This window comes from Podarcis cretensis (assembly GCF_951804945.1).
Source record: "Podarcis cretensis genome assembly, chromosome: 1".
Lineage (NCBI taxonomy): Eukaryota > Metazoa > Chordata > Lepidosauria > Squamata > Lacertidae > Podarcis > Podarcis cretensis.
In genome coordinates this window covers 33906652-33933780 of record NC_137170.1, presented here as the reverse complement: position 1 = coordinate 33933780, position 27129 = coordinate 33906652, and the positions used below count along the sequence as shown (strand labels likewise).

The 27129-nt window shown below is 40.4% G+C and overlaps 1 protein-coding gene across 2 annotated transcripts in view; it reads left to right on the top strand.

The window, feature by feature from the left end:
- MIPOL1 (mirror-image polydactyly 1) overlaps positions 1–27129 on the top strand; it is a 197543-nt gene that overhangs the window by 25663 nt on the left and 144751 nt on the right. The window contains exons 1-2 of one of the 2 annotated variants that reach the window (XM_079955029.1): positions 13110–13208; positions 14101–14197. In XM_079955029.1, coding sequence (XP_079811155.1) covers positions 14179–14197 — 19 coding nt within the window. In that variant the 5' untranslated portion in view covers positions 13110–13208; positions 14101–14178. Of the gene's footprint in view, positions 1–13109; positions 13209–14100; positions 14198–27129 lie in introns of those variants that run through there. The other variant, XM_079955028.1, reaches the window with a different exon arrangement.

Below are 27129 nucleotides of genomic sequence, written 5' to 3'. Positions count from 1 at the left end.
AGTTCATTCGAGATCCAAATTTGATCTATTCTTGACATGGACTGATTCGGTTCCGAATAAAATGTGAACTCTTTTTCTAATGGGTGTCTAAGTCTCCAAATGTCAATTAAATTGAGATTTTGCACCAATGCGAAAAAGGTCTTCGGTAGTTTCCCTTCTTTACTGTCACTTTTTTCTCTTAATCTATCCATTTCCGTTGATACAACTCCGTTCATATCTCCCATTATTATAATTTTTTGATCCATATATTCAAACAACCTTTCTTCCAATTTCTTGTAAAAATCAGTCTTATTTCCATTAGGTGCGTAGATCCCGACAATTATTAATTTTTCGCCCTGCCAATTGATCTGTATTGCAATTATTCTTCCTTCTTCATCTTTGAAGATCTGTTGAGCTTCTATGTTTTTCCTTACATAAAGGACTATGCCTCTCTTCTTTTCTTTATCTGAGGATATAAATTCATTACCCAATCTGTTATTAATCAGAATTTTTTTATGCTTCCTTGCCACATGTGTTTCTTGAAGACAGATGATGTCCAAATTTTTCCTTTTTAGATATTGTTCAATACTGTTTCTTTTCTTCTTATCATTCATCCCATTAATGTTCCAATTCCATAATTTCAATGCCATATTTTCTGGTGATTAATTAAAAAGTATAAAATTTGTTTCAAATTATCTCTTTATAATTCCTCTTTTTCTTCTTCCTCCTCCTCTTCTTCTTCTTCTTCTTCTTCTTCTTTCTCCTCCTCCTCTTCATCCGTCTCTCTATTCTTTTTGTACTTTCCTTTTAAAAGTTTTCCTCCCATCGGGTCAATTCCTCCTACCGCGCCTTCTTCCTCTTCCTCTTCTACCATCAATTCTTTGTAGCGTCTCTGAAACTTACTTGTTTCTTCGGGACTTGTAAGTCTATGTCTCTTGGCTTTGTATACAAAGGAAATCCCCTGAGGGAATTCCCATTTAAATTCAATCTTGTTTTTCTTCAGAATTTGGACCAATGGTTTATATGGGTCTCTCCGTTTCAACAATCTGACCGGTATGTCTTTAAAAATAATTATGTAGCTCCCATCGATATTCAATTGCTTCTCTCTGTTTTTTTGGAGTATTAGATTCCTCATATCTTTGTCTTTAAAGGTGATCAAGCAATCTCCTGTAACTTTCCTTGTCTTAGTTGTCCTTACTCTCATCCTAAATGCGTTTTGAACTCTCTTCTCTACATCTTCTTTTTGTAATTCCAACCATTGAGCAATTTCCGTTATCAATTTATCTTTGATGTCTTCTCCTTGAACCTCTGGAACTGCTCTCAACCTTAGGTTCACCTCCCGTTGCCTCAGTTCGTTCATGGAAATTGCATCCCATAACTCCTCCTGCGTTTTGCTCATTTCTGAGATTCCTGCTTTCATCTTCTCCTCTTCTTTTTTAACTTCTTTTATCTCCACTTTTGTCTTTTTTAATCCTTCCTCAACAGATTGTGTTCTCTTGCTAACTTCTTTTATTTGGCCTTTCAATTCTTTTACTGTATCGTCAATCTTTTGGTCCATTTTACCTATTTTGTTATCCACCTGCTCAATTCTAGTATCTACATGTTCTAATTTATCCTCCAAATTCTTTTCACTTTGTCTAATTTCTGCAAACATTTTTAAAATTTCGGCTTTGAAATCTGCCTCAGGTTTTGAACCTCTTCTTTCTCCCGGTGTTCCTCTTTCCCCAGCTTTCTTCTGTAAGTGAGACATTTTCTCCTTCTCCTTACTTTCTACCCGTTCCCTTTTCTAATAAATCAGTCCCACTGTTTCCCTAATTCAGTTGGATCCAAACCCTAAATTATACTGTGTCCCTCCTCAAAACAATTCTTATATCAAACATATAAATGACACTTTTTTCAAAATTCAAGATACAAATACCACTTTCATCCATTCATAGTCCATCAAGTCCAGTCCAAATCTCAATATAATCAAATATAATCAAATTAAATCCCAACAGTTCAAATTGTCTATAAACGTCTTCTTGCCACCAATTCGGCTAATCCATAAGTACAGGTATTTGTTTTAAATATGACCCAACTCTTACAAATTTGCTGAAGTTAGAGAGAACCCAAAGAAAAAGTTTTTTTTAAAAAAAAAAAATGTTAATGTCCGAACCAATCTTCTGCCACCAATTAGGCTAATCCTTAAATCGATATGAATAAATATTTCTTCTGCCACCAATTAGGCTAATCCAAATTTGTGTGAATCAATAGTTCTTTTAATCCCAAAGCCAAGAGTTGTTTATTAGAAGAAGAAAAAATAAGGACCCGAAAAAAACAGAGAAAAACAAACAAACAACAAGTTGTTGTGTGTCTTCTGGCCACTAGGGGCAAGGTCTCCAAGCCGTTTTAAATTGCTCAAATATTTAGATATTTCAATAAAAAGAAATTGCCACGAAAAAAGAAATAAACCATCAAAGGGTGTGCCGAATTATGTTTAATCCTGAAACGCCAGGCCAGATCAATTTAAAAAAACCTTCTTTCCTTGGCAAACATCAGACAATCTCGTAGAACTTTAACAATGGAGTCTGGAAATCCCCTTTTGTTGCGCAGTTTTTATTTCACCACCACACCAAAGTCTAGTTACGGCAGATCAAATTCACAAGCCCCCAAAAGGACTTAAATAACTCCGTCTTGTTCCTCTGTCCCCCCTTTTCGTTTGGATCTTTCTTGATAAATTGTATCTTCCCAAAAAGGATTATTTTTATTCCGTTAAAGGGGAGAAGAAACAACAGCCGCGAGCGGTAACTTACTTTCACTTTTGATCGCTTTGTTGTTTCCATGCGTCTAAGCTGATTGCGGATAGAAAGCTGGTCTCGTACCTTCCAATTTTTTCATCCGGTTTCTTTCCTTAATTTTAAGATTCTTCTTTATACCCAATTAAGTCCGAATTTCTTCCCAATCGAGAATTGAGAGCTCTCCTTGCAAGCCCGGGGCTTCGTTTCTCGGAGGTAGCTATGGCCTCCCTGCAACCCGCTCTCCCCCCCCGCCGTTCTCGTCACTCTTTTTGGGAGCTACCTGACGGCCGGGAGGTTCGCGTTTCGGCTGCCTGCGGGAACCTGAGTGTCAGAACACCCTCCTGACACTACTTCGAGGGGTCACTGCGCCCTGTGACACCCCCAATCCTCCGAAAAACCCGGGATCCCCCCAAGAGGGAAAATCCCCGCTTGCGCTCGGATCGCTGTCAACCGGAAGTCCGAGACTGTGGCAAGAATTAAGGTCTTCCTCCCCACCTTCCATGGTCCTGAGACTGCTGTAGGTCAGGGGTGGGCCACATTCTGATTCCATGGGCCAGATTCTTATCTGACTCCATCAGCCAACTTTCACAGGCCTGTGGGGCAACCCACCTGTCACTCCTATGATATCAAATGATTGACAAGTGGGGTATTCTGCCCACCTGTCAAAATCCCTTGCTCAGCGGTTCCCAAGCAGGTAAAATTGACCACTGCATGGGGGAGATGAATTTTGCTTTCTCCTGGCAGGCAGGATCTAACCCTCTGCTCATCTGCTGATAGCTGAGGGATTACATCCTCCTTTCTGCAAGGATCTACTAGTTTTTGGTTGCATTATCATTCTGTATTTTAATATGTTGATATGTATTTTAATATTTTAGCTGCCTCAAGACTTTATGTGGGATGTGGTATAGAAATGCTCTTAATAATGAAATAAATGAGCTGGTCATGACTAGAGGATGGATAACTGTGACCAGGCCTGACCTCACCAACTGGAGCTGAAACTTCTGGATGCCACAACCAGCTGAGCAGTCATAGGAAAACTTGCACAGTTTTTCATACCTAGCATTCAAAGAGTTTCTGGGTAACTGTCTGCACAATAATTTAGCTGCACAAATCAAGAAGTGGACATTCTTTCACAGAAACGTTTGCACATGTATAGAGATCGCTTGTGCCTGTTTTTAGTGAAACGTGTGAACAAGCCTATTAAAAACATGGGGAATTGAGGCACCCCATAAGCCAAAGGTCAGGGGGTAGAGCAGAAGTCCCCACAGAACCACCTTCTGAAACTACGTCTTTGGAAAGCGGCAGAACTGCTGTAAAACTCCAGCAGCTAAACTCAACTCAGATAAACAACCCAGAAGGTCACCATGGTTGATGGTTTCGAAAGTAGGTGAGAAGTCCAAGAGAACTAATGGGACAGTACTCTCATCACCCCCTTCATGGATCATTGCCTTGCCGTGGCGAAGGGGCTTGAATAACTCAGAGAAGCTATGAACTATGCCGAGCAGGGCACCCAAGATGAACAGGTCATAGTGGAGAGTTTTAACCAAACTTGATCCAGCTGGAGGAGGAACCGGCAAGCCACTCCAGTATCCCTGCCAAGAAAACTCCATGGACAACAGGCATACTGCCAACAAAGGTCCGTATAGTAAAAGCTATGGTTTTCACAGTAGTGATGTATGGAAGTGAGAGCTGGACCATAAAGAAGGCTGATCACCGAAGAATTGATGCTTTTGAATTATGGTGCTGGAGGAGACTCTTGAGAGTCCCATGGACTGCAAGAAGAGCAAACCTCTCCATTCTTAAGGAAATCAGCCCTGAGTGCTCACTGGAAGGACAGATCCTGAAGCTGAGGCTCCAATACTTTGGCCACCTCATGAGAAGAGAAGACTCCCTGGAAAAGACCCTGATATTGGGAAAGATGGAGGGCACAAGGAGAAGGGGACAACAGAGGACGAGATGGTTGGACAGTGTTCTCGAAGCTACCAGCATGAGTCTGACCAAACTGCGGAAGGCAGTGGAAGACAGAAGTGCCTGGCGTGCTCTGGTCCATGGGGTCACAAAGAGTTGGACACAACTAAACGACTAAACAACAACAACAACTCTCATCACCCCTTTCATTTTCCAGTGTGAGACGTCCATCAAGGAGCAGAAATGAAATGTTATGGGCACAGAAGTATGAAGTTTTGTAGTGTTCAGAGTACTGTAGTGCTTTCATTATCAAGGAATGTTATTAGAATATAAGGTAGTTGTTGCTTTTGATGAAATGTTCTCAGTGTTCAAACCACAATTTCAGGTTAGAGGTGGAGATGATATTTAAATGCGTCTGAACTACAGATTCTTTTCTTTTTAGGTAGCCATTAAAAAATGCCTATAACCTTTTATCCTTTTTGCTGTGAAAACTTCTCAGCACCTGTTCTGGGCTGAGTTGAGTTTTCTTCTATTAATTTTTTGACCTTTAGATTTGCCAGTAAATTTTTCTAGCTCTGTGGAAACGCAAGTCCTTTTGTGGTGGAGTTTGTCATTGCATCAAAACTTGGCATGAATAAGAGTGCTAAGAAAACAGGCTGTTTGTTCCCTGGGGAAACTATTCTATAAGCTAACTTTGCTTTTATATGCAGTACCCTCCTAGATTAAGTGATTTAGTTTAGCTTGGCCTAGGGCAAAACGTTTCAGGATATCTTAAAAGATCCTGGTATCTGATTAACTCCAGGAAAATGGAGGTATGTTTTTTCAGTTTTTGCTTCCTTATCAGTTGATGTTATAATGAAGATAGCACTTTATAAATTTAATATACTCTTCCTATATGCCTGACTCAAATAGGAGGGATAAACTTTGTTTGGGTTCTGTGATAAATTCAGCTAGGTGAACTTACATTTTCTGCACTGAACCTCTTCTGATGTGCTCCAAATACGAGTATGGTAAGTCTCTAGCCTGTGGGCACATGTGACCGTGTGCAGAGGGATCTTGACTGGGCATAACTGAAGAGGGATATGACCCGTGATGGGGTGAGCTCCCATTTCTCGGTCCCTGCTCCTGCCAACCTAGCAGTTTGAAAGCACATCAAAGTGCAAGTAGATAAATAGGTACCACTCCGGCGGGAAGGTAAATGGCGTTTCCGTGTGCTGCTCTGGTTCTCCAGAAGCGGCTTAGTCATGCTGGCCACATGACCCGGAAGCTGTACGCCGGCTCCCTCGGCCAGTAAAGCGAGATGAGCGCCGCAACCCCAGAGTCGGCCACGACTGGACCGAATGGTCAGGGGTCCCTTTACCTTTACCTAAGTCACCTGCCTGGGGGAATGGACATCTGGAAACTGTGTGCAAACTGTCAAAAACAGAATCAAGGCAGTCTCCAACATGCCAGGGACGATAACTTGTGTACGTTGGAAAGCTGGAAAAACATTCTAGTAGCTTGAGGTTGCTCATTAAAAAATATCCAGTGGTCATGGGATGCAAATATGGATACACTGTTATTCTGCATTGTTGCACAAAAGCAAGGCCCACTGGGTCCAATGTGATTTCCTCCCGTGTTTTAGCCTTGGTTCATTTACTTGCCATTTTCCTCCCCTTCTGCATCCTGAAATAGCAACTGGGGGGGGGGCACAGCTGCAGGGATGGTGGGTGGCATTGCTTTTCTTCCTTCATTTTCAGCGACCTGGAACACTTGTCTTGAATTCCCTCTGAAGTTTCATTTAGGATGAACAAAGTGAATACTGGGCATTAGTGTGTAAACTCATGGCTTTGCTTTCCTGTTGTCACTTATTATCCTTATTTCTGTGCTTTGATTTAGCCTCCCACCTTTCTGCAACTAAAACTACCATGTGTTTCTGCAGCCTTACTGTTGTTCGCACCGATACTGCAGTAAAATTACAACTACAAAAAATAAAAATCGAATAAGTAGAGTCCTCACTTAAAAATACTTCTTAGCCCTTACCACCCACAGAGGACAGTAGCCCCTACCAGCTATCACCTGGGATCTTTCCTTTCTCCTCTCAGCCTCTCACCTTGGGACACAATGTTCACCCGTCTCTCACCCGGGGTCCTCCGTTGACCATCTGCCACCCCCATGAGTGTACAATCTCTTGACCTGAATAAAAACCCCAAATATAGGATTCCAAAGAGAAAGAAGAAAAAGAAAGAAGAGAAACAGAAAAAAGAAAGAGAAATAAAGTAAAATAGACAAAAACATTAGAAAAACATATAAAAAGAAGACTTCCAATTTTCTATCTGCCTGTTACATTAAAAAAAAGAAGATTTAAAACATCCAGTCCATGCTAACATCCATATTCTCTACTTTCTGTTAAACAATATTTCTTTTAAGTCAAGGTGTGTCAGAATAATTCATTTCTTTTCCCCATGAAAATTCCAACATGGGTTCTCTAATGGTTATTTTTATCGATAAACGTCAACCCTATTTTTCCTTTTAACTTTACCTCCATTAATTTTCATCATTACGCTCCACTGTGATCACACATTGGGCCAATATGATGTATATCTCCCCCCATTATGTCCATTAGTTCATGTTTAGTTCCATATATTCAGTTCCACTTCTTGTATTTCTATTTCCTATTGTGTTTATGATGGTATCCTCATCTCCTCCACCGGACCTTCCATTTCCTTTTTTTCCAGTCTTTTTCTAGAGCGAGTCCACTAACTTTAATAGCATCATTCTCTGAATTTGCTCCAGATCATATTCAGAATACTTTCTTTCTGCTAGAAGGGCAGGACTGAAGTTTTCCCAAAGCTTCCCTGCCCCCTTAGTTCCATCAATACCATATCTAAATAATTCTCCATTTTACCATTTATGATTTTATATTCTCCTTCTCCTCCAAATCCTTGAATGGAACTCCATTTCGGCATCACCACCTGTTACTTCAGTTTAACTATTTTATGTTCCAGTCATGCCAACTTTTCATCAATTTGGTTTGGAGCCTCTGAATATTCCCCATTTCCATTTTCTGTGGTGTTGTTGTTGTTTATTGAATTTATATACCGCCCTATACCCGGGGGTCTCATGGCAGTTCACAGAATAAAATCAAGATATAAAATCACAAAATACATAATAAAAATAAAAACAGCAACTGAATAGACCTCCCCCAAAAAAGTATATTTTAAAAGGGCATATCTCTTTGGCCCATTTTCTTCATCAAACATTGATCTGATTATTTTTAATTGTTCAGCCATCAACTGCTGAACAATACCAACAGTCATTGGGTGATCCAAAAGTACCTTTATCATACTGGATGCTTTTGATGTTCTGGATATTATTACCGTAACATTTACTATTACCTTAAAATCACAGCTGCAACTTATCTCAAAGAAAATTCCTTTCCCACAGCTACTGATAGCCACTTTAATTTCAGTTTTTTCACTTCTTTAGTGGCAGGAAACAGAAAAATGGTCAAAGATTTTTCACACAGGGATTCTCCTCATTCACAACCATAAATAAGACTTTTTGTTCTGCTTTAGACACTGTAACAATCAGTTTTTCCTTTCTGTTTTTCTTCAGTGACGGAAGACAGTGCTTACAGATTTTGAGATTGTAGATGGAGGGGTTACTTGTTACTGTTTTCTTTGCCCCAGAAGTATTTTTAAATAGAGAAGTTGTGGATCTTCTTTACCTATAACAGGTGACTACATGGCATTTGGGCACAATGGCAACTCCTCAGCTTGCCAGCTCATTCTATCTCCTTTCCAAGCCACCAGGTGCAGACAGCAGAAAAATGGTTTGATCAAAGTGTTTTGAGGTTAACTCCCAAATCACCCTTATTTCCAGAGTGATTAATAGTCATACTATCTGTCTATTATCAATTGCCACGTAATTATTTTCCGGCAAGAGCCAACAGAGGCAGCCAAACCACCACTTCTCTCTCCCGGAAGTGCCCAAAGCCATGAACAGTGTTGTTATATGCTCCCCATTTCCCCAGGTATCAAGGGGTTTAGTGGCAGTGCTACCAGGGTTTGGCTTGTCCTTTGGAAGAGAGATCACCGGGGACATATAACATTTTTTATAGTTGATTTATTTTACACATATATAAATAGAGTGGGCATGGGAGTAAGCAGCCAACATGTACTTACCACGCAGCAGATCTGCCACATCACATAAGAGGAAGGCACAGTACACCACAAAATACTCTCAGCCTTTAGCTCAGAGTTTGTGCTCTCTCTCTCCCTCCTTCCCTCCCTATCCCATCATTCCTCTCAATTACACCACAACTCTTGTTTCACTCTCTCTCACATCACACACCCTTTACTTTTTTTCAAACTATGATAGCTTTTTATCCAATCACTGTGTCAGAAAAATAAAGGCCCTTCTCCCCCATAAAGGAGACACCCACTGATTATCCTGTGCCATAAGGTGGATAGAGTGTTCAGTCCCCCAAAATAGGGGGAGGGGTGTTATACACGGAAAAGTACAGTGATTCCTCTTTTTTCTTTTCTTTTTTAGTGCAGCAGGTGATTATAGCTCCTGTTTGGTAAAGAAAGTGGAAGTTTCATAGATGGGATATATATGATATTTATAACTTGGTGGTTTGGGAAGTTTTTTTCTCCAAGAAAAATTGGATTTTAAAAATGATCCATTATTTTTTATCAAATGAAATGATGTCCTTTTTCATTTGCTCTGAAACGTGATGGAAAGAGTGACAAAATATTTTTAGAAGTCAGGAAAAGTAGTAAGCTAACAGGCAAGAAGCAATTTAGATGGGGTGGGGAAATGGGGCAACTTCAGGGGATGTTAGAGGCCACATAAAAGTGGGTCAGGCTGCAGGTTGCCCAGTTGTGCCATAAAGAAATCGTAACATACTTTTTTCCTCTTCAGATCAGGCTTAGCTGTAAGATGGTGGAGGAACTGCCAGTCATCAGACCCTGGTCTTCCTCTCTATTCCCTCTGTGTTGTCTGGGTGTGGTATATGTATATACCAGCCTTAGCCCTTCCCACTTTGGTCACACACCCTTTTTTGGCCTTGCCAACCACCAGCAAGTGTTTCCCAAATGGGTGAGCCCCAGGGATGCAGCTCTTGGGCTAAGGAACTGCTTGCTTTAAGGCAAATCTATAGTGATAGCCTACCCACATTATAATCAGGCAGCAGTCTCTCAACACTATCCTCCTCTTAAAGGAGGTCAGGTCCTGTGACTATTGATTTTTTAAAAAATTCACTCTTTTCCTGGAGAGGTCCCTGGAAATGCTTATGCTTTGCTTTTGGTTAAAGCTGTTGCTGAACGAGGTTTTGGTAAACTACTACTTAATTTCATTAAAAATATATAAAAACAAGATAGACATATGTGTGCCAAGTCTTGGGTTTGAATCCAATGCATCTTCTTGCAATGAGACCTGAAGGTCTCCTCTATCTAATCACATGTTCGTAACTGCAAAGCACCTATGAATTAAGACCAAATAAGGTGCGTATTGGGAGAGACATGAGTATTACTTTTTAATAGGTACCCAGTCCTTTGTTCTGAAAATGCTGAAGTTTCCATTAGAGTTAAGATGTGTTGTGTGTATTTACAGAAAGCCTGAAACCTTCAGATGTAGACGTGTTTCTTTTAATTGTTTGAATTATGAGAAGATCTCGTTCTTGCTTAAGAATACAGAAATGTACCAGTAGATCTGTTATTAAAGATTTCTTCCAGCATAATGTCTGAATCCAAATTCATAAAGAGTTGGAAAAAATGAGATGTCTGAGCTATAGGATTCACAGGGATTTCATATGAAGCCTATTTAATCAGGATAACACTGTTATTAATATTCATAGAGTCAGCTGGAACACAAATGACAGACTATGGGGCCTAAAAAATTTTACTTGGTGAATTTATTAAAAGCAGCTTAAAAAATTAATGGAATTCAAGTAAAGTTGGTGAAAATGAAAATCTTATGTTAGCAGGGGGAAAAATCTTTATTGGAACTTTCTTTAAAACCATCTTGCACTGATATCTTTGACAGATTTCATCGGTACTTAAACGGGGAGGATGCATGAATGGTCATTTAAAAGGATTTAAACACATTGGCACATTAATTTTTACATGAATAATAAGTAGTTTCCAAAAGCAATTAACTTACAGTGTACAAGATTTGAATAGAAAAATAAGACCATGGCATTAAAGGGCAAAGTAAATGTGCTGTACATTTTAAAATTAATAATATGTCTTCTAATAAAATAATTGAATTCGTATCTACAAGGGGTTATTTAAAAACATTTAAAGATTAATAAGATAAGCATGTTTTGTTGCAAAAAAAGAAAAAAAGCATCCATGAAGAGACTAAAGCACAAAGTCTTAAAAGTGACTCAGGGTTCTGATTCAAATTCCATATTATTGTTTGTTTAACATAACCTTTCATTTGCTTCTGTCTGTTAAGAGAGGGTGGTATACTCTAGTATCTTTTAATTTGTATAATTTGGCAATGCTTGGTTATGTTTATATATGTTTATGCTTTTTACACAAATTGCAGTGTCTGGTGGCTGATGTAAACAAATATCTAAGTGCTTATGTTCTTGATTTGTTTAAAGCTTCAAAAACACACTGACACATTAGTGATGTCTGTACAGAGGAAGGCTGTATGTGGTTTCACAGATATATAAAGCTTATTTCCTTCTCAGTTTACCGCAATACTGTAAACTAAATAATATTGGTTTTGAAAATAATTATTATAATTTTACGGTATCTGAAGGCAGCTGTCAAAGAAAACTCCTGATTCAGTCAACACCAACAGAAATTATTTAACTGTGATTAAAATGACAACGTAGCCCCAAGGCAGCTAAAATTTGTCGCACTTAAGCCTCATTGATATCAAATTAGTAACAAATAACTTGTTGACTTCAGTGGGTCTTAACTAACTTGAACTAGATTGCAATGCGTGTTGTACTCTGAAAATAAGTTATTGTAATCTGTGTGCATTTTCAGTGTACGCTATTAAACATCTTCAGTGTACACTATTTAACAGCCTTCATCATCATCATTATTAATAATAATAATTTTATTTAGTTTATTATGTTTGGTTATGGATTATAGATCTATAACTGAAGGCACTGGTAAGTTTTCCCAGTGCAGTTTTAAAGATTTTTTTAATGTATTTTCAAAAATTGACTGTATAGAATATATTTTCTCTTTAGAAATAGAATATGTTCATGACCCTGGAATAGCCTTAAATCTTTAATATGCTGGTTAGGGGGATTATTTTAAATGTGGGTAGGATATAATCCCTGCATACGAAAAAATGTACAGTGAAATCCTATCCATCTCTACTCAGAAGGAAGTCCTATTGAGTTCAGTACGGCTTCCTCCCAGCTATAAATGGGTATAAGATTGCAGCCATCATCATGCAAGATAACTGTGCCAGTTCTATATTTCTGTGGAAACATATTTTGGGAAGCCTTTTCCTAAATTGTGTACATTCCACAAAACAGACATTTGCATAGCCTTTATACGTGACATTGTAAATGATTTTCTGTGAGCAGGTTATATTTGTGTAAGAAGTGCTTTGTGAATAAAGCTGTCCGTCTGATTCTATTGTGGATCAACAAGACTCATTTCCCTGCTAGCCCATGAACGCTGGCTGTGTGTAATTTAAGTAATTCTTGCTGGCAATCTACTATGGCTACTACCATAGTTGATGGTTTGTGCGTGTGAAATGCAATAATGACTTTTAACCTTCAAAGATTCTCCTGTGTTCACACCTTGCATTTTGCCATACTTCACATTAGTGTGGCTGTTGGAGTGGATAGTCACACTCACTATCCAGGAGAGGGCAGCATTTTCCTATACCAGGTGTATAAAAGAGCATGCCCTGCTCAGGCTGCCAATGTTTCTTGTAATTACTCCCAGTATATTTGTTGCTTGCTTATGAATTAACTTGCATTTATGGAACTAAATCATTCCAATCATTTAATTACACCTGAGGAGCTGAACTATAATTGCTTGCTTCCAAGTAGGATCTGATATGGCTTGAGCAGTATTAATTTGGTGTTTACTTTTCTGAGTGCTAAAAGCATTAAACTGATTGTGCAGTGGGATTACATTTTACTAATTGCTGGCATTCATTAGCTGGGTAAATGGCGGGGAAGTATGACTGTATATTGTGGAGGGATAAAATTGTGGTTTTAAATAGTATATTACTAGGCACATTAAGGCCCTAAGACATGTTTTAAAATACTCCAGAGGTTATTAAAGACTGTATTTTCTTCATCTCTTGCTATATGAATACCTTATTAAAAGACTGCAATTATTATGGACCTTTTTGTGCAATATGTAGAGGAAAGACTTCATTGACTTAAAACACATTTCTTTGATATTAATAATAACCTTCTATATTTCCAGCTAATCCAAAAGTAAATGAGGAACTTATATAGGGGGGGAAATTGCCAACCCCAAATCAACACAGTTACACAGAACTGAAAAAGCCAAAGTTACAGCTTCATTTGAGGACTTTTTGTAAGGAATTCAGACTTCAGGGTCTGAGGTAATATTCTCTCTCACTCCTGAGAAGAAAGTCTCTTAAAATCTCTCATCTTGCTTTCACTGTGTATTCTTAGAGCTGAATCAAGTATAGGCTATACAGTATAAGCTACTTATCTATAATTTTTTTTAAAGTGTCCTTGTTCCTTATTTTGAACTTGATAACTACATGGTGGCTAGGTTTCTCAGTTTATTTCATTTTATGGCCATCTGGGGTTCCTAAGAAGTAAACTTTCTTATTATAAGAAACATGAAGAACAAGGGTAGCCATGTTGGATCAGGAAAGGGAAAAACTTTCCAAAACCCATGGTTGGGTAATACCTTTATTAAGACCAACCAAAAAGTCACAAAACTGTGATAATGCAGGCATAATAACTGTAATTCCACATTGTCTCTAATGAGCATACTATTCTTACAAATTAAAAATGTTAACGTGGTGATTTATGTATCTTAATACGAATCTGAAAATATTGTGAGAACTTTCTCTGTGTAATACTTGCATATATACCTAAGGATTATGCAGAGCAAAACCTTGACATGACCTAATCCTGCATTCACTACCACTGGTAATGCAGACCAAGAAAAAAGTAATCATATTTGCTTTCCTGGACCTACTCATTCTATTTTGTAATAACTGTTGCCAGGATCAGGCTTTGAGGACTAATATGTTTCTCAACACCCATCATTAAATTCAACAGAGAACAGAATAAATCTATCTAAACTGAAAGTGTGAACAAAAATATATTTTACTGTGAAAGTCAATTTAATGTCACCTGTTAAAATAAACAGGTTTTATTGTCCTATTTTTTTTGAGTCATTTGTCTTGTAAATTCCCTGACAAATAAGGGCAAGGTATAGGTGTGTTCTGATATATTGTTTTACGTTTATTTATCTAGACTTGGCTTTACTTTAGCTCTGAAGTCTTGGAGCAAGACGCGGAGACCTTGCCAGATCAAACAAGTTCAGAAATACAAATGGAGGACTGGTCAAAAGGTAAGGACTTCTGAGGTATTGATACATAACCCCAGGGGCTATGCCAATGCTAGGCAATGCCTGGATGGAATGCATTTGTTCTTGCTGGTAGGTAAAAGTGACTGTTTAAAAAAGTTCACTTCTTTTCTGTTAAGTGATGTAACTGCAAGCATGTTCCTTTTAAACCAGACCTTTATTTTTTGTCTGTAAGGATAATATATACGTAGCAGAGGGCTGAACTGCTATTCTAATTGCACAACGGCTAGTAAGCACACCTGAGTTTTCTTTCTGTAATTACAGATGGGGGAGGTATTAGCATTGGGGCTTCAGTGGTGGTGGTGGTGGTGGTGGGAGTTTAATCCTTTCCAGCCATGATCTTGGCAAATGAGTACAGTGGTACCTCAGGTTAAGTACTTAATTCGTTCCGGAGGTCCGTACCTAACCTGAAACTGTTCTTAACCTGAAGCACCACTTTAGCTAATGGGGCCTCCCGCTGCCGCCGGGCGATTTCTGTTCTCATCCTGAGGTAAAGTTCTTAACCCGAGGTACTATTTCTGGGTTAGCGGAGTGTGTAACCTGAAGCGTATGTAACCTGAAGCGTATATAACCCGAGGTGCCACTGTATCTGTCCTATGGTGCAGTTTGCTGGTGGTGGGAGAGCTCCCAATGGTATGAATGGGAGCTTTCCCCCCTGAGGTTAATTGTGGCAGGGGAGGGGGGCAGGAAGCGATATTTACAGTCGTACCGTAGTTGTCAAACTTAATCCGTTCCAAGAGTTCTGGAATTGTTCGAAAACCAAGACGCAGCTTCCGATTGGCTGCAGGAGCTTCCTGCGCTCAATCGGAAGCCAATTCGGGCGTTGCAAACCGGAACACTCGCTTCCTGGTTTGCGGCGTTCGGGAGCCAAAACGTCCGAGTACCAAGCCGTTCAGCAACCAAGGTACGACTGTCTTGGGATCATGGCTGCAGAGGGAACAGTTAACCTTTCCCTCCCCATGCATTGCAGTCCCATTGCCAATTGGGGAGAGGGACTATGCCTGCAATTCTAGAAAGGAAAGCCCTAGACATGTGTCCTAGCTGCATTATCCATGCTGTCAATCCATTTTCCTTGCATCTTACTCCTGTTGGCTTCCTTGTTTCATACCGTTCCAAGTGAATTTGTTGTTATTTAGTCATTTAGTCGTGTCCAACTCTTAGTGACCCCATGGACCAGATCATGCCAGGCACTCCTATCTTCCACTGCCTCCCGCAGTTTGGTCAAACTCATGCTGGTAGCTTCAAGAACACTGTCCAACCATCTTGTCCTCTGTTGTCCCTTCTCCTTGTGCCCTCAATCTTCCCCAACATCAGGGTCTTTTCCAGGGAGTCTTCTCTTCTCATGAGGTGGCCAAAGTATTGGAGCCTCAGCTTCACGATCTGTGCTTCCAGTGAGCACTCAGGGCTGATTTCCTTCAGAATGGATAGGTTTGATCTTCTTGCAGTCCATGGGACTCTCAAGAGTCTCCTCCAGCACCATAATTCAACAGCATCAATTCTTCAGTGATCAGCCTTCTTTATGGTCCAGCTCTCACTTCCATACATCACTATTGGGAAAACCATAGCTTTAAGTGAATTAAGCCTTATCACATGTATCGTGGAGAGTTGCTCTACCATCCAACGTTGCAACTTGAGCAAGAGTTCTGAAAGTTACAGTTCTGAAAATTATAACCGTCAGCAGCAGTTCTGGCTGCCTTGCCCTTGATAGCAAAGAGTAGGCCCTCCCCCAAGCACTCTTTTCCTTCCAGTTCAGACTCAGGAGCAGAGCTGGGGGCAGTAACCTGGTCAGGAGGACAAGACAGCTCATGCCAATCAGTGTGCCGCCCCCCCCCCAAGAATGCTTAGGCAGAGACACATACACAGAAACACAAGGAGCTTCAGTATCTGTATGGAACTCGTGATTAACAAAAGAAATTGCTGTGCCTAGCTGTTCTGTTTTGTTCGTTGTTGTCATTAGTTGTTTGCCGTTTTAGTTTCTGATGTTAGTGTAAGTTCTACTTACTTTAATTGTGACATTACTGCAACCATTTTTTGAAGGGTGGGTTTTAAGTGCAGACAGTAAGCAAGTAAATAAATGTGGTATCAGCTGGGAGGAACTACCCGCGGCATGTGCAGACAGACGCCCCATTGTCCCTTCCAAAGGTCAGTTCAACTGCATCTGGGCCGGGAGAGGTCCACATGTGCAGCCTTGGCAAATGGATCATGGGTGCAGAGAGAGGGGGGGGCATATGTTGCATTTCTTTGCACGCGCTTTTCCTTGTCTTGCTGCTTTTCTTTTTCCTGAAAGGGTTTAGAACATCTTTATGAATGCAAAATAATGCAAGAGGAAACCTGCCTCCCTTTTAGCATTGGAGAGCTGTACTGGTGGTTCAGTAGAGGTACACTTCACGGTTAATTGCACTACGCCCATCTCTCTCTAGTTTCCAAGGAAGCAGTGAAAGTACATCAACACTAACAATTCATCCATTCTTCCTATCACCACCAGCTTTTGAGTCAATATCAAAGTGACTGATTGATTTCATTCTCTCTGAAGAATATCCACTTTAATCAAAATTACAAACAGAAAACCCTTTTTGTACTATTATTTTAGGTGCATCTCTGGTTGACCTAGCAGCTCTAAATTACAGTCTCTGAAAAGCATCAGCTTCCTGTAAAACCAAGACCCAAGCTGCAGGCATGGAGAAGTTACAGGCTAGCAACAGCATTGCCTAGTGCTAATCCCATACAAACTGAAGAGAGCCAGTAGCCAGAGCAGCCATCTTGTTTGCTTCGATTTGATTTAATAAGCAGTTAAATGTAATGTGCTACAAAGGAAAGATTAAAAAAGCAAGGAGTGTGGAGTTCTTCAAACATAAAACTGAACTGGGAAACGGGCTGGAGGCAGGGAACTTGACATTTGTGGTTAGAAACTGGATTCTGACTTGACCAAGATTCAAACCAGGAGCCTTCTGATTTGTCTACCAGGGTCCCTTGTGGCAGAAGAGTCAGTGTTGTATAGGGAAGGAAGAAGGTGGAGGAGTAAGCATAATTTACTCCACAGCTGTGAGTGGCTTGCCACAAGAAACACAAGAACATGATAGATAAGAAAACCCTAGTTAGAATCACATTACATTCACTCTTGTGTGTGTATATGTCCCAGTGCTTCATGCTACTTCAGTCTCAGTCCTGAAGGGAACTTACTCCTCCTCCCGCATATATCTAACTTTCCACTTAAACTCTCCTAAGAAAGGGGTTTCTCTCTTCTTCCTTCTCCCTGGCCATTTCTCTCCTGCAGAGCTTCACTCTCTGTGGCGCTTGTATGAATGTAGAAGGAGGGCTGTTTCCTAAATGTCGTTTGGGCCCTCTTGTGAGTGAACAGGATGGAGGAGAAATGTTAAGGACTGGAATCTAGACAAGGTGAAGCAGCAAGGCCAGCGCCCTGTTGTACCAGCATATTCCACTGTTGAAATTGGGAACCCTTTTTTTCAGCCCCCAAGGGGTTGAAAACTATTCAGGGGCTGCTTGCCAGAGGTCGGGAGAGCCAGAAGCATCAGTGGGTAGAGCCATTGATGTGATTTTGTTTACCTTTGTACAGTAGGCTATATTCTAGCCATGCAAAGGCTAGAGATTTCTCTACAAAGTTCTCCATCCCGGCAATCAAGGGGCATTATCACAGTTCAATGAGATGTTTTAGCCAGACAAAAGCACTCGAGGGCACAGAGTCGAGGGTACTTTGGGGAAAGTGCCAAAGACTGGAAGGAAAGAGGCCTAGAAGGCCACATCTAAGCTGTGGACTGAAGTTCACCACCAAACTGCTCTGTTTTTACAACAATTCGTGAAATGGATCCACAAAGCATAAAATATAGAGAATTTATGGGGAAGTGGGTTAAATGTTGAATATCACAGGTGATTTTTAAAAAGAAAGAAAGAAAGAAAGAAAGAAAGAAAGAAAGAAATCTCCTTTGGGAAGCCATCCTAACTATTATGTAGACTGTTGTGGCATGAATTTCCTTTTTCATAGCTGGCAATGGGGTTAGTTGTCCTGATCTCCACAGGAAATGTTTCCTTGACTTATGGCTGTTTCATGAATGGTCACTATACCCACTTGTTGAATTCCTTTTCCATTACTGCCAGATCAAGGTTTCTAAGATGTGGCTCAGAGGAAACTGGACCACTTCAACTAACAAAATCCGAAGGTGTCCTTCAGGCTCCCCTTTTCACAGCCAGCAACAAATATGTATTCATTCTATTACATTTTAGAACCTCTGTAGCCAGTTCAACTTTAGTACCTTTAGGGGTCACTATACCCTAAGAAAGGTTCAAAAGGTTAATTCTTTCAAAGAGACCATTTGCAAGTTCTGTGACTTATACATTAAATAGTACCAGATTACCATAACATCTTGGTATGCATAGTCCTTACACACAGTGGGCTACATAATCAATTGGCCAATATGAGTTATCCTTTTGTTTATAGAATTCCAAAATTTTGCTATGGAATGTACATTTTGTGTTTTTTGACTGTGTAATACAAAACAGAAATTATGTTGATAGATAGAGAATGTTCTTCACACCATTAAGGAACAATATGGGATAATAGTGTTATGAGCTATAGGGGGAGTAGGCTGTATGGTGAGAGCCTTTTAATCACTGGAATCCAGCATGTTAAAATGTAAACTAGGCTAGTTTCTGGATAAGGTAATTGCGCAGGTGATGGGCCACCAAGGGGAACAAAGGAAGTGGATCTATGCAAGATGTCAAATGGGTGGCTTCCCCTAACTCAAGGATAGTTAGAAGGAGAAAGGCTGAGTTGAGAGCAGAGAGTTTGTAGTAATGTGAGCTAGAAGCAAAGCAGCAAGCTGGAAAGAGAAAGAGAGAGATTGCTGAGTTCTGTTTGAATCCAAGGCTGCGGCTATGGTGGCCATTTAGGGCTTTAAAGGTCAGCACCAACACTTTGAATTGTGCTCGGAAACATACTGGGAGCCAATGTAGGTCTTTCAGGACCGGTGTTATATGGTCTCGGCAGCCACTCCCAGTCACTAGTCTAACAGCCGCATTCTGGATTAGTTGCAGTTTCTGGGTCACCTTCACAGGTAGTGCATTGCAGTAGTCCAAGTGGAAGATAATTAGAGCATGCACCACTCTGGCAAGACAGTCTGCGGGCAGGTAGGGTCTCAGCCTGTGTACCAGATGGAGCTGGTAGACAGCTGCCCCAGACACAGAATTCACCTGCGCATCCATGGACAGCTTTGAGTCCAAAATGACTCCCAGGCTGCACACTTGGTCATTCAGGGGCACAGTTACCCCATTCAGGACCAGGGAGTCCCCCATACTTGCCTGCCCCTCCAAAAAACAGTACTTCTGTCTTGTCAGGATTCAACCTCAATCTGTTAGCCACCCATCCAGTCTGTTAGCAATCCATCCATGGATTGGGGCGGCGTGCAACAGTATATTTGTGTTCCAACGTACAGTAGTTCAGTTTGCAAAATCCCTGATCTGTCATGGCCATTGGAGGCTTAGGAAGTATGCGTTAGAGCTGTAAATACTATTCATTTTTGTGTTGTGATTCTTTTACGATCTCTCCCCCACCCCTGGGGTTAGGATTTTATTCAGTTCAATTTAGCTGCAGTTCAGAAATAATGGGCTCATTCAAAGAATTGCACATGGAGTTTACAGTCTATGAGTAGCTGATGTGGTGCTGCCCAGATGTTGGATCCCAGCATTGGCCATGCTGACTGGAGCTGATCTGAGCTAGAGTCCAGCAATGTCTGGAGGGTACCACATTGACTTAGCCCTTAGTATTATGGAAGAGTTACTGTGTTGTGTATTTAAACATCTTTTCTTTGTTCACCAGCCCTTTTTCCATTTCTAACCCATGCTAGATCTTTATTCAAGATGCTGGCTTTTTCTTTCTTTCCTTCATGGCAGTGGGGTTAGAGGGGTACGAGTCAAGTCTTAAGTAGGAGATAGTGTTGTTATGATCATCCTGTCAGCTGTCTCTCATACTATCAGAACGGCAAGAAGGTTGGCCATCACTGTACAAACCTGGCAGAGGCTCATCTTGACAGTTGTTCGCAGAATAAAGCAAGCTGCTTACATCTCAGTTTCTCCATCCAAGTTGTTGCTCAAACATTTTTTGCCGGAAAAAGATTTATGGTTGTTGGAATTCCAGTGAGGAGTAGTAAACAGTTCGTATAGAATGGGTTATATTCTGTTACTAGTGATGGTCAACATGGTGCCCTCCCGCTGTTTCAGACTACAACTCCCATTAGCCCCAGGCAGCATTGCCAATAGCCAGGGACGGTAGGAATTGTTGTCCACAGCATCAGGAGCAGTTCACAACATGGAGAGGGGAGCAGGTTGGCTACCCTGATCTAGGAACTCACAGCCTTCGCAGTAATTTCTTCTTTTTCTTGCAGAATGTCGTAAAACCTATAAACATGACTCCAGTAGTTTCTTCTGGTGTTTTTATTTGTCATTAGAAAGCAAGAACCTGCTACAATTCATAAGTCCATTTCATATGGAGAAAAGCCATTTGCCCCTGTTTTCAGAACTCTAAAGTCCTTTCTGCCTCTCATCCAAAACTGCAGTGACTACATAAAAGAAGAGAAGGGCCCCCAGTTCTCTCCATTTACATATGCAGTGGTGGGAGTGGCTTGGGCTGCAGCGAACAGCACCGGCCAGTTCTCTATGGTCTGGAAGCAGACCTGAGAGAAAACTACCACTCCATGTCCGTTCCCTGAGCACGTCCCCCAGGCCACCACGGATAGGCACAATTCAAAACAGGGTCTGGTGGGTGACCTGTGATGCTCCACTACAGCCTGGGGGTGCGAGCCAACGGCCACATGGGAAACTGGCGTGTTCCAGGTGTTGTAAACAAAATCTGCCCTTATTCCCTTATGGGGTATGCAAGAGCCCTTTATAGAGTCCTTTGTAGGTTCTCCATCGGTAGGAAAAAATAACAGAGGCCAACCAGAGAATATTGAGAAGCAAAGCAGCTAGTAAGCCTGATCTTTATTAAAGCTGTTGCAACAGGGTACTCCCCTCACACACAGGAGAGAGGAGGAGGACCCAGAACCAAGGTGTGCCTGCCCTTATATAGACGTTTTAAATTCCCTGCCCTGGAGCTCAAGACCACCCCTCCATACATCATACATACAGCACAGAAGGGGTGTAACCCAAGACCATCCCCAACAAACATCAAAGCTACATCACAGAAAAGGCGGTTTACAACATAAATTTGAATGTTGTTGTTTTTCCTGTCTGCCAGGTTATCTGATTCCCTTTCCTGGTAGTCTGGCCATTCCTTTGAGATGGTGATCACTTAATTCCTGAGACAATGGGAAGGTTCCCTTACCCTCTCCCTCCTTACAGAGAAAACATTTCATCAGTTTGGGAGTCAAAATGGTTTCAGGGCAGTCTTCCTGTGCTGCTCCAGACATGTGGTCCACATATTGGTGTACGTGCTAGATTGGAAGGTCGGCGGTTCAAATCCCCACGACGGGGTGAGCTCCCGTTGCTCGGTCCCAGCTCCTGCCAACCTAGCAGTTCGAAAGCACGTCAAAGTGCAAGTAGATAAATAAGTACCGCTCCGGCGGGAAGGTAAGCGGCATTTCCGTGCGCTGCTCTGGTTCACCAGAAGCGGCTTAGTCATGCTGGCCATACAGAAGCTGTACGCCTGCTCCCTCGGCCACTAAAGCGAGATGAGCGCCACAACCCCAGAGTCGGCCACAACTGGACCTAATGGTAATGGTCAGGGGTCTCTTTACCTTTTATATATATATGACCTTAAATTTTTTATGGATGGGCTGAGCAGCCATTATGGATCAGTGAATATAAGTGATACTTGGTGTATACAAATGTAAAAAAACAACAACAACCAAAAACCTGAAGGATGAAGAGCAAAGGCAACTATATTCAATATTTTTTAAGTTAAATACTAAGTTGACCACTCTCTTCACAGCTTTTTCTTTTTCCCTTCTTCCTCAATTTTTTTTTGAATACTTTGACATAAGCAATACTGTGAGGACTTAAAAAAGAAGAAGCTGCTCGCATCTAACTCATAAGTTCCTTCTTGACGGAGCAACCGAGTACCTATCTCTTGAGGTTTGATTTGATTTGTTGAAAACCGATACAGTATATTGAAAAAGGAGAGCAGTGACTGCTAAGTACCCCTGTTCATTCTCAAAGGCAAGTTGGCATCCCTTAATGCTGTATTTCTTCAACTTTAATATAATTTGGTGTTTACCGCTTGGACTCCATGGCTTTGCGTTGCCAGTATTGTACGCTTTTTGGAGTTGTCAGATATCTTCCAAATAAGGTTTAGGGAAATTATCACAAGTACTGCAAATGTCTGGCCATTGCTTTGCTTATAAACATTTTTGGATAGAGTTTTATTATCAAGAAGTGTAAAGCTTAAATTTAGACCAGGCCAGCCTTACTACAGGTATGATGAGCAAAGACATAACCATTTTTTTCATTAAAAACCAGTTCATGTCCCCCAGGGGGATGCATCAGAGATGAAATGAGATTATCAAAGATTTTGCCTGCATGTTTAATGTACCGTTTTCCAGAGAATGACGTTTATCAGCTCATTATTGCCTAAAGTGGCCTTAATGTTATTGTGATGCAGGCTAAAAAAATAAAACAAGTACTTTAAAGGTATGTTATTTCAATAAGGCATGGGGCATTTGTGTGTGTGTGGTTGGTGTGGTTGTCTAATTTTGCCATTTTAAATTATAAAATTTATCATATTGGCATTAATACCTGAATAAATTTGGGTGACAAAGAGGATTTCTGTTTAATTAAAGGGTATGCAGGGACATGACCTTGCTCCACATAAAAAGGAAATTTAGATAATTAAGATTTGGATAATTGATGAGGAAATATATAATAAGAGTGTTATCTGCCAGGTTTCACAGTAACTATATATAGTATATATAATGGAAAGGCTTACTTTCTTCCCTTTTTAAAATGCTGGTTTAGATAGAAAACCCAAGTACTAGTTTGCCTGAGTAAAACTCCACCAGGCACTGTGTTTGGAAATTATGTAATAAATCTATATAGATTGTAATGATATCTTGAAGCCCTGTATTTAAACTAACCTGAATTACAATGAGAGATAAACAGAATATTTACTCATCCCTTATGAGCTGCTGCTGATATGTAAATTTATTCTTCTACTTTGCACAAATATACTTTTGAGCTACTGCTTAAACACTTCAAGGTCCTTAGCCAAACAGTTTTAATGATGCCTCCAATATTATAAAAGTGTGACATTTGACGAATACCTTGTGTAGTTGTGATACTGCAGTAAAATATAAACAACACACAAAGAAAACCCGGCGCATCAAATCAGTGTGCAGCACCTAGATAATTTATAATTTTACTGTTTATATCCATCTTGACATTTTTTTTTTATCTGCCAAAGGCAGGTTTCATTTGGATTCTTAATCTGAGATTTATTTGGTGGATCTGGAAGTCATAGCTAGAATTCCCACAGGAAGTGGTCCATCTACCAACAGATTAAATGGCAGTCCTGCAGTTGTTAAGGGAGCTCTGCATTTAACACACATGCATACTCGCTCAGTCAGCCCGGTGGAGAAAAATTAAAGTAGTAACCCAGGTTTAGGAACAATGTAGCTAAAAAGTCCCATATTTGCTGAATGACAAAGGGTTATATAGCAGCATTTTCATTTTATTATTCGTGCTTGAATTTCTTGTTTGCTTTGTTGAGTCTGCTGACGAATACTAATAAATGCCTGCAACAATCCAGACGGGAGATGCCTGGCAACAAAGCTATGCGGTGGACCTCCCTGATCTTCTCCAGTTCACAACCTGACCTTTTGAAAAATTGCCTGGGCTAAGCTGCAGAATTTGGGTGTAATGGTTATTGTTAACTCCAGCTTTAGGATTTATTAATTTGTGTGATCAAGACTTACCTATACTTCAAAGTTTCAAAAGACCAAACACAATCATCCGTCCATTAGAACTAACATTGTGTTTCATTGAAATTGCCCTCCCCGCTTCTTCTTCTTCTTCGTCGCCGTTGTCTTTTTTTTACTATCTGTCTAGCAATACTGCTATTTTGATTGTATATGCGTGGAATCTCAAAAATGGTCTTAATGCCCAGGCACAGAACAAAAAAATCTGCACAACTGCAACTGATTTCTCTCCTAAATCTAATGCTGGGAAATAATATCATGTTAATGTATTGCAAAAAAAATTATAAAAAAAAAATAAGCAAATGCCTAAGGAAGCTCGTGATATTTACACAGTAAGTGCTTAATGATCACAGTTGACACTGAGTACTAAAATTATGATTAGCCAGCTTTGAGAAGAGGTTATGAAAGGCGGTATCTGCCAAACTGGGCTGGTGGAGGTGGTGGCTAAATTTAGGCTTCAATCCTATGTACACTTACCTGAGAGTAAGCCTCACTAACTATGATGGAATTTACTTTTAAGAAAACAAAAATAGGATTTCATTAATGTTTCTTGAATTTGAGAAAGGGAATTACTACCTTTGGGGTTTCCTTAAAATTGCCTTTCTACTAGAACCTCAATGGCTACTAAATCTCTCTTCATTTTTATCTTGCAAATGGTGTTTATTTGAATGATCTTACATATTGTAGTGTTTTTGTGGTTGGTGGACCATAACTGTTTTCATACAATGGCATTTTCAGTATTGTTGTTATTATTGATTGCAATACATGTACATGGTGCATAACAGAGAAAAATGAGCACCAAAGACAAATTTCTGATCCAAGGACCTTGCGTTCTAAATATCAATGAGGTGGGGAGAGAACAGGAATTGGGATGGAAAGGCAGAAGTAAGGATAGCAGGAATGAGCGTGAACCAGTGCAGTAACAGGTACTTATGCTTTGTATCCATTGTGTGTGGCCAGAGTTGAAAATAAAACTGGGAACAAAGTGGAAGCACTCAGAGTAGGACACTAGAAAGTGAGGCATTCACCTACGTCGATTTCAGGGAATTAACTTTGCAATGTTCATTTAGGGGAGGCGTATGTGGGCACCGTGTTCTTGATTCATAATTCTGATGGGGGTTGATTCATTATAAAAACAAAAAACTTGTCATCTAATTGTTTCCACTTTAGAAAAGAGTAGTGCTGTGGTATATAGCCTCATGGCTGTGATACAGATTCTGTTTGTGCAGAAACTCCCCAATTTACATCCATTTCCAGAGCAGCCTCCTTGAGCCATGCCTTGTGCTATTCCTGTGGGCCTTCCAACCCTCAAGAGAGGCTGTAGCTGGAAGAAGCTGGACAAATTCCCCACTGCATGGGCAGAGTTGCAGTCATGCATCTCTCTGTTCAACCCTGTGAAACGGTATTGAGCACAAAATTGTGCCTACAGATGGCACAAGTTTAATTATGTTTGTTTTTATACTGTCAGAACACATCTGGCAGTCCTATCCGAATTCTTTAATAAATCACAAATTGGATATTTCTAGGTCTATTTTATATGTCTCTTCTAGCTGACACAATATATGTATTGATCAGCTCTCTTCTACAGATTTTTGTCTTATTAACTAAACCTAGGGCTTACGTTGTAACACAGAGAGCTAAGGAATATTGAGTAGGGAGTAAAACATGGTGTACAAAACTTTTTTTCTGACTGAGAGAACTTGCTGATCATTGATTAGCGGTAGTGGAAGGGTGAAACGTTATTGAGTTTTAACTGTACCACCTTTATAAGTAGTTATTCCTTAATAATATGTGAGGGAAAATATTGCCATGCTTTAAGGTAAAGGTAAAGGGACCCCTGACCGTTAGGTCTAGTCGTGGCCAACTCTGGGGTTGCGGTGCTCATCTCGCTTTATTGGCCGAGGGAGCCGGCATACAGCTTCCAGGTCATGTGGCCAGCATGACTAAGCCACTTCTGGCGAACCAGAGCAGCGCACGGAAACGCCATTTACCTTCACGCCGGAGTGGTACCTATTTATCTACTTGCACTTTGACGTGCTTTCGAACCGCTAAATTGGCAGGATTGCCATGCTTTACTTCAGTCAAAAACTACACATAATGAAACATGTACTGTAAACCCTACATGTAACTGCAGTTTACTAGTAGGAGCCAAAGTCTGTGGTGTCAACTTCTTCAAGTTTCTGTATGGGTCTGCTTTAGTTTTGGTGACTCATAAGAGACACAGATAAACCTACATGGATACCACTCATGGAGCACAAATACCCCCAATTATGTCAAATGCAAATTGTTCTGAAATCATACAATGCTGAGTACATGATTGGTGCTGTTTTTACACTAAGGATGGGAATTTTAGGGGCCTTCCAAATGTTCCTGAACTTCCAACTTCCATCGGTCCCAACTAGTACAGCTAACAAGGATGATGGGAGTTGCCATTGGACAGTATCTGGAGGATCACAAGTTGCCAATCTCTGGTCTACAGAGCTCTGGCATTGGATCTTTTGGATTCAGATGGCAATCTTACCAGGAATGGAGGCTAGGACTTTTCTGTATGGCAAGCATGTGCTCCACTACTGATCACCTTAAAAGTCACCAGAATAAAAATGGCATTGAGATTCATGTTCTTTCTATTATTGGTCTTGAGAAACCCCAGCTTGAAGGGAAAATTTCCTGTACAAGTGATTGTGCTGCTGTTGTTCCTTTAAGAAAAAGCAGATTGCAGTAATGTCAACCTGATATTTGAGAAATTAACTTCATTTGAGTATTCAGTTATCTAGTTTACACATAGAACACTTCCCTGTATATGAAGCTATCCTTACAGGGGAAAAAATGGTCCTATTCACTAATGTTAGTTTATCTGTTTTAGTGGGTAAATAGTGAATTGCATGAAGGTGTCCATAGCATAATAGTTTTGTTAAAGATGCAAAGAAGACGTGCATTCAGTTCCTTGGAAGCACAGCAGGATTTTCAGGAAATTTTAGGGAATTTTTGTGCAGAGAC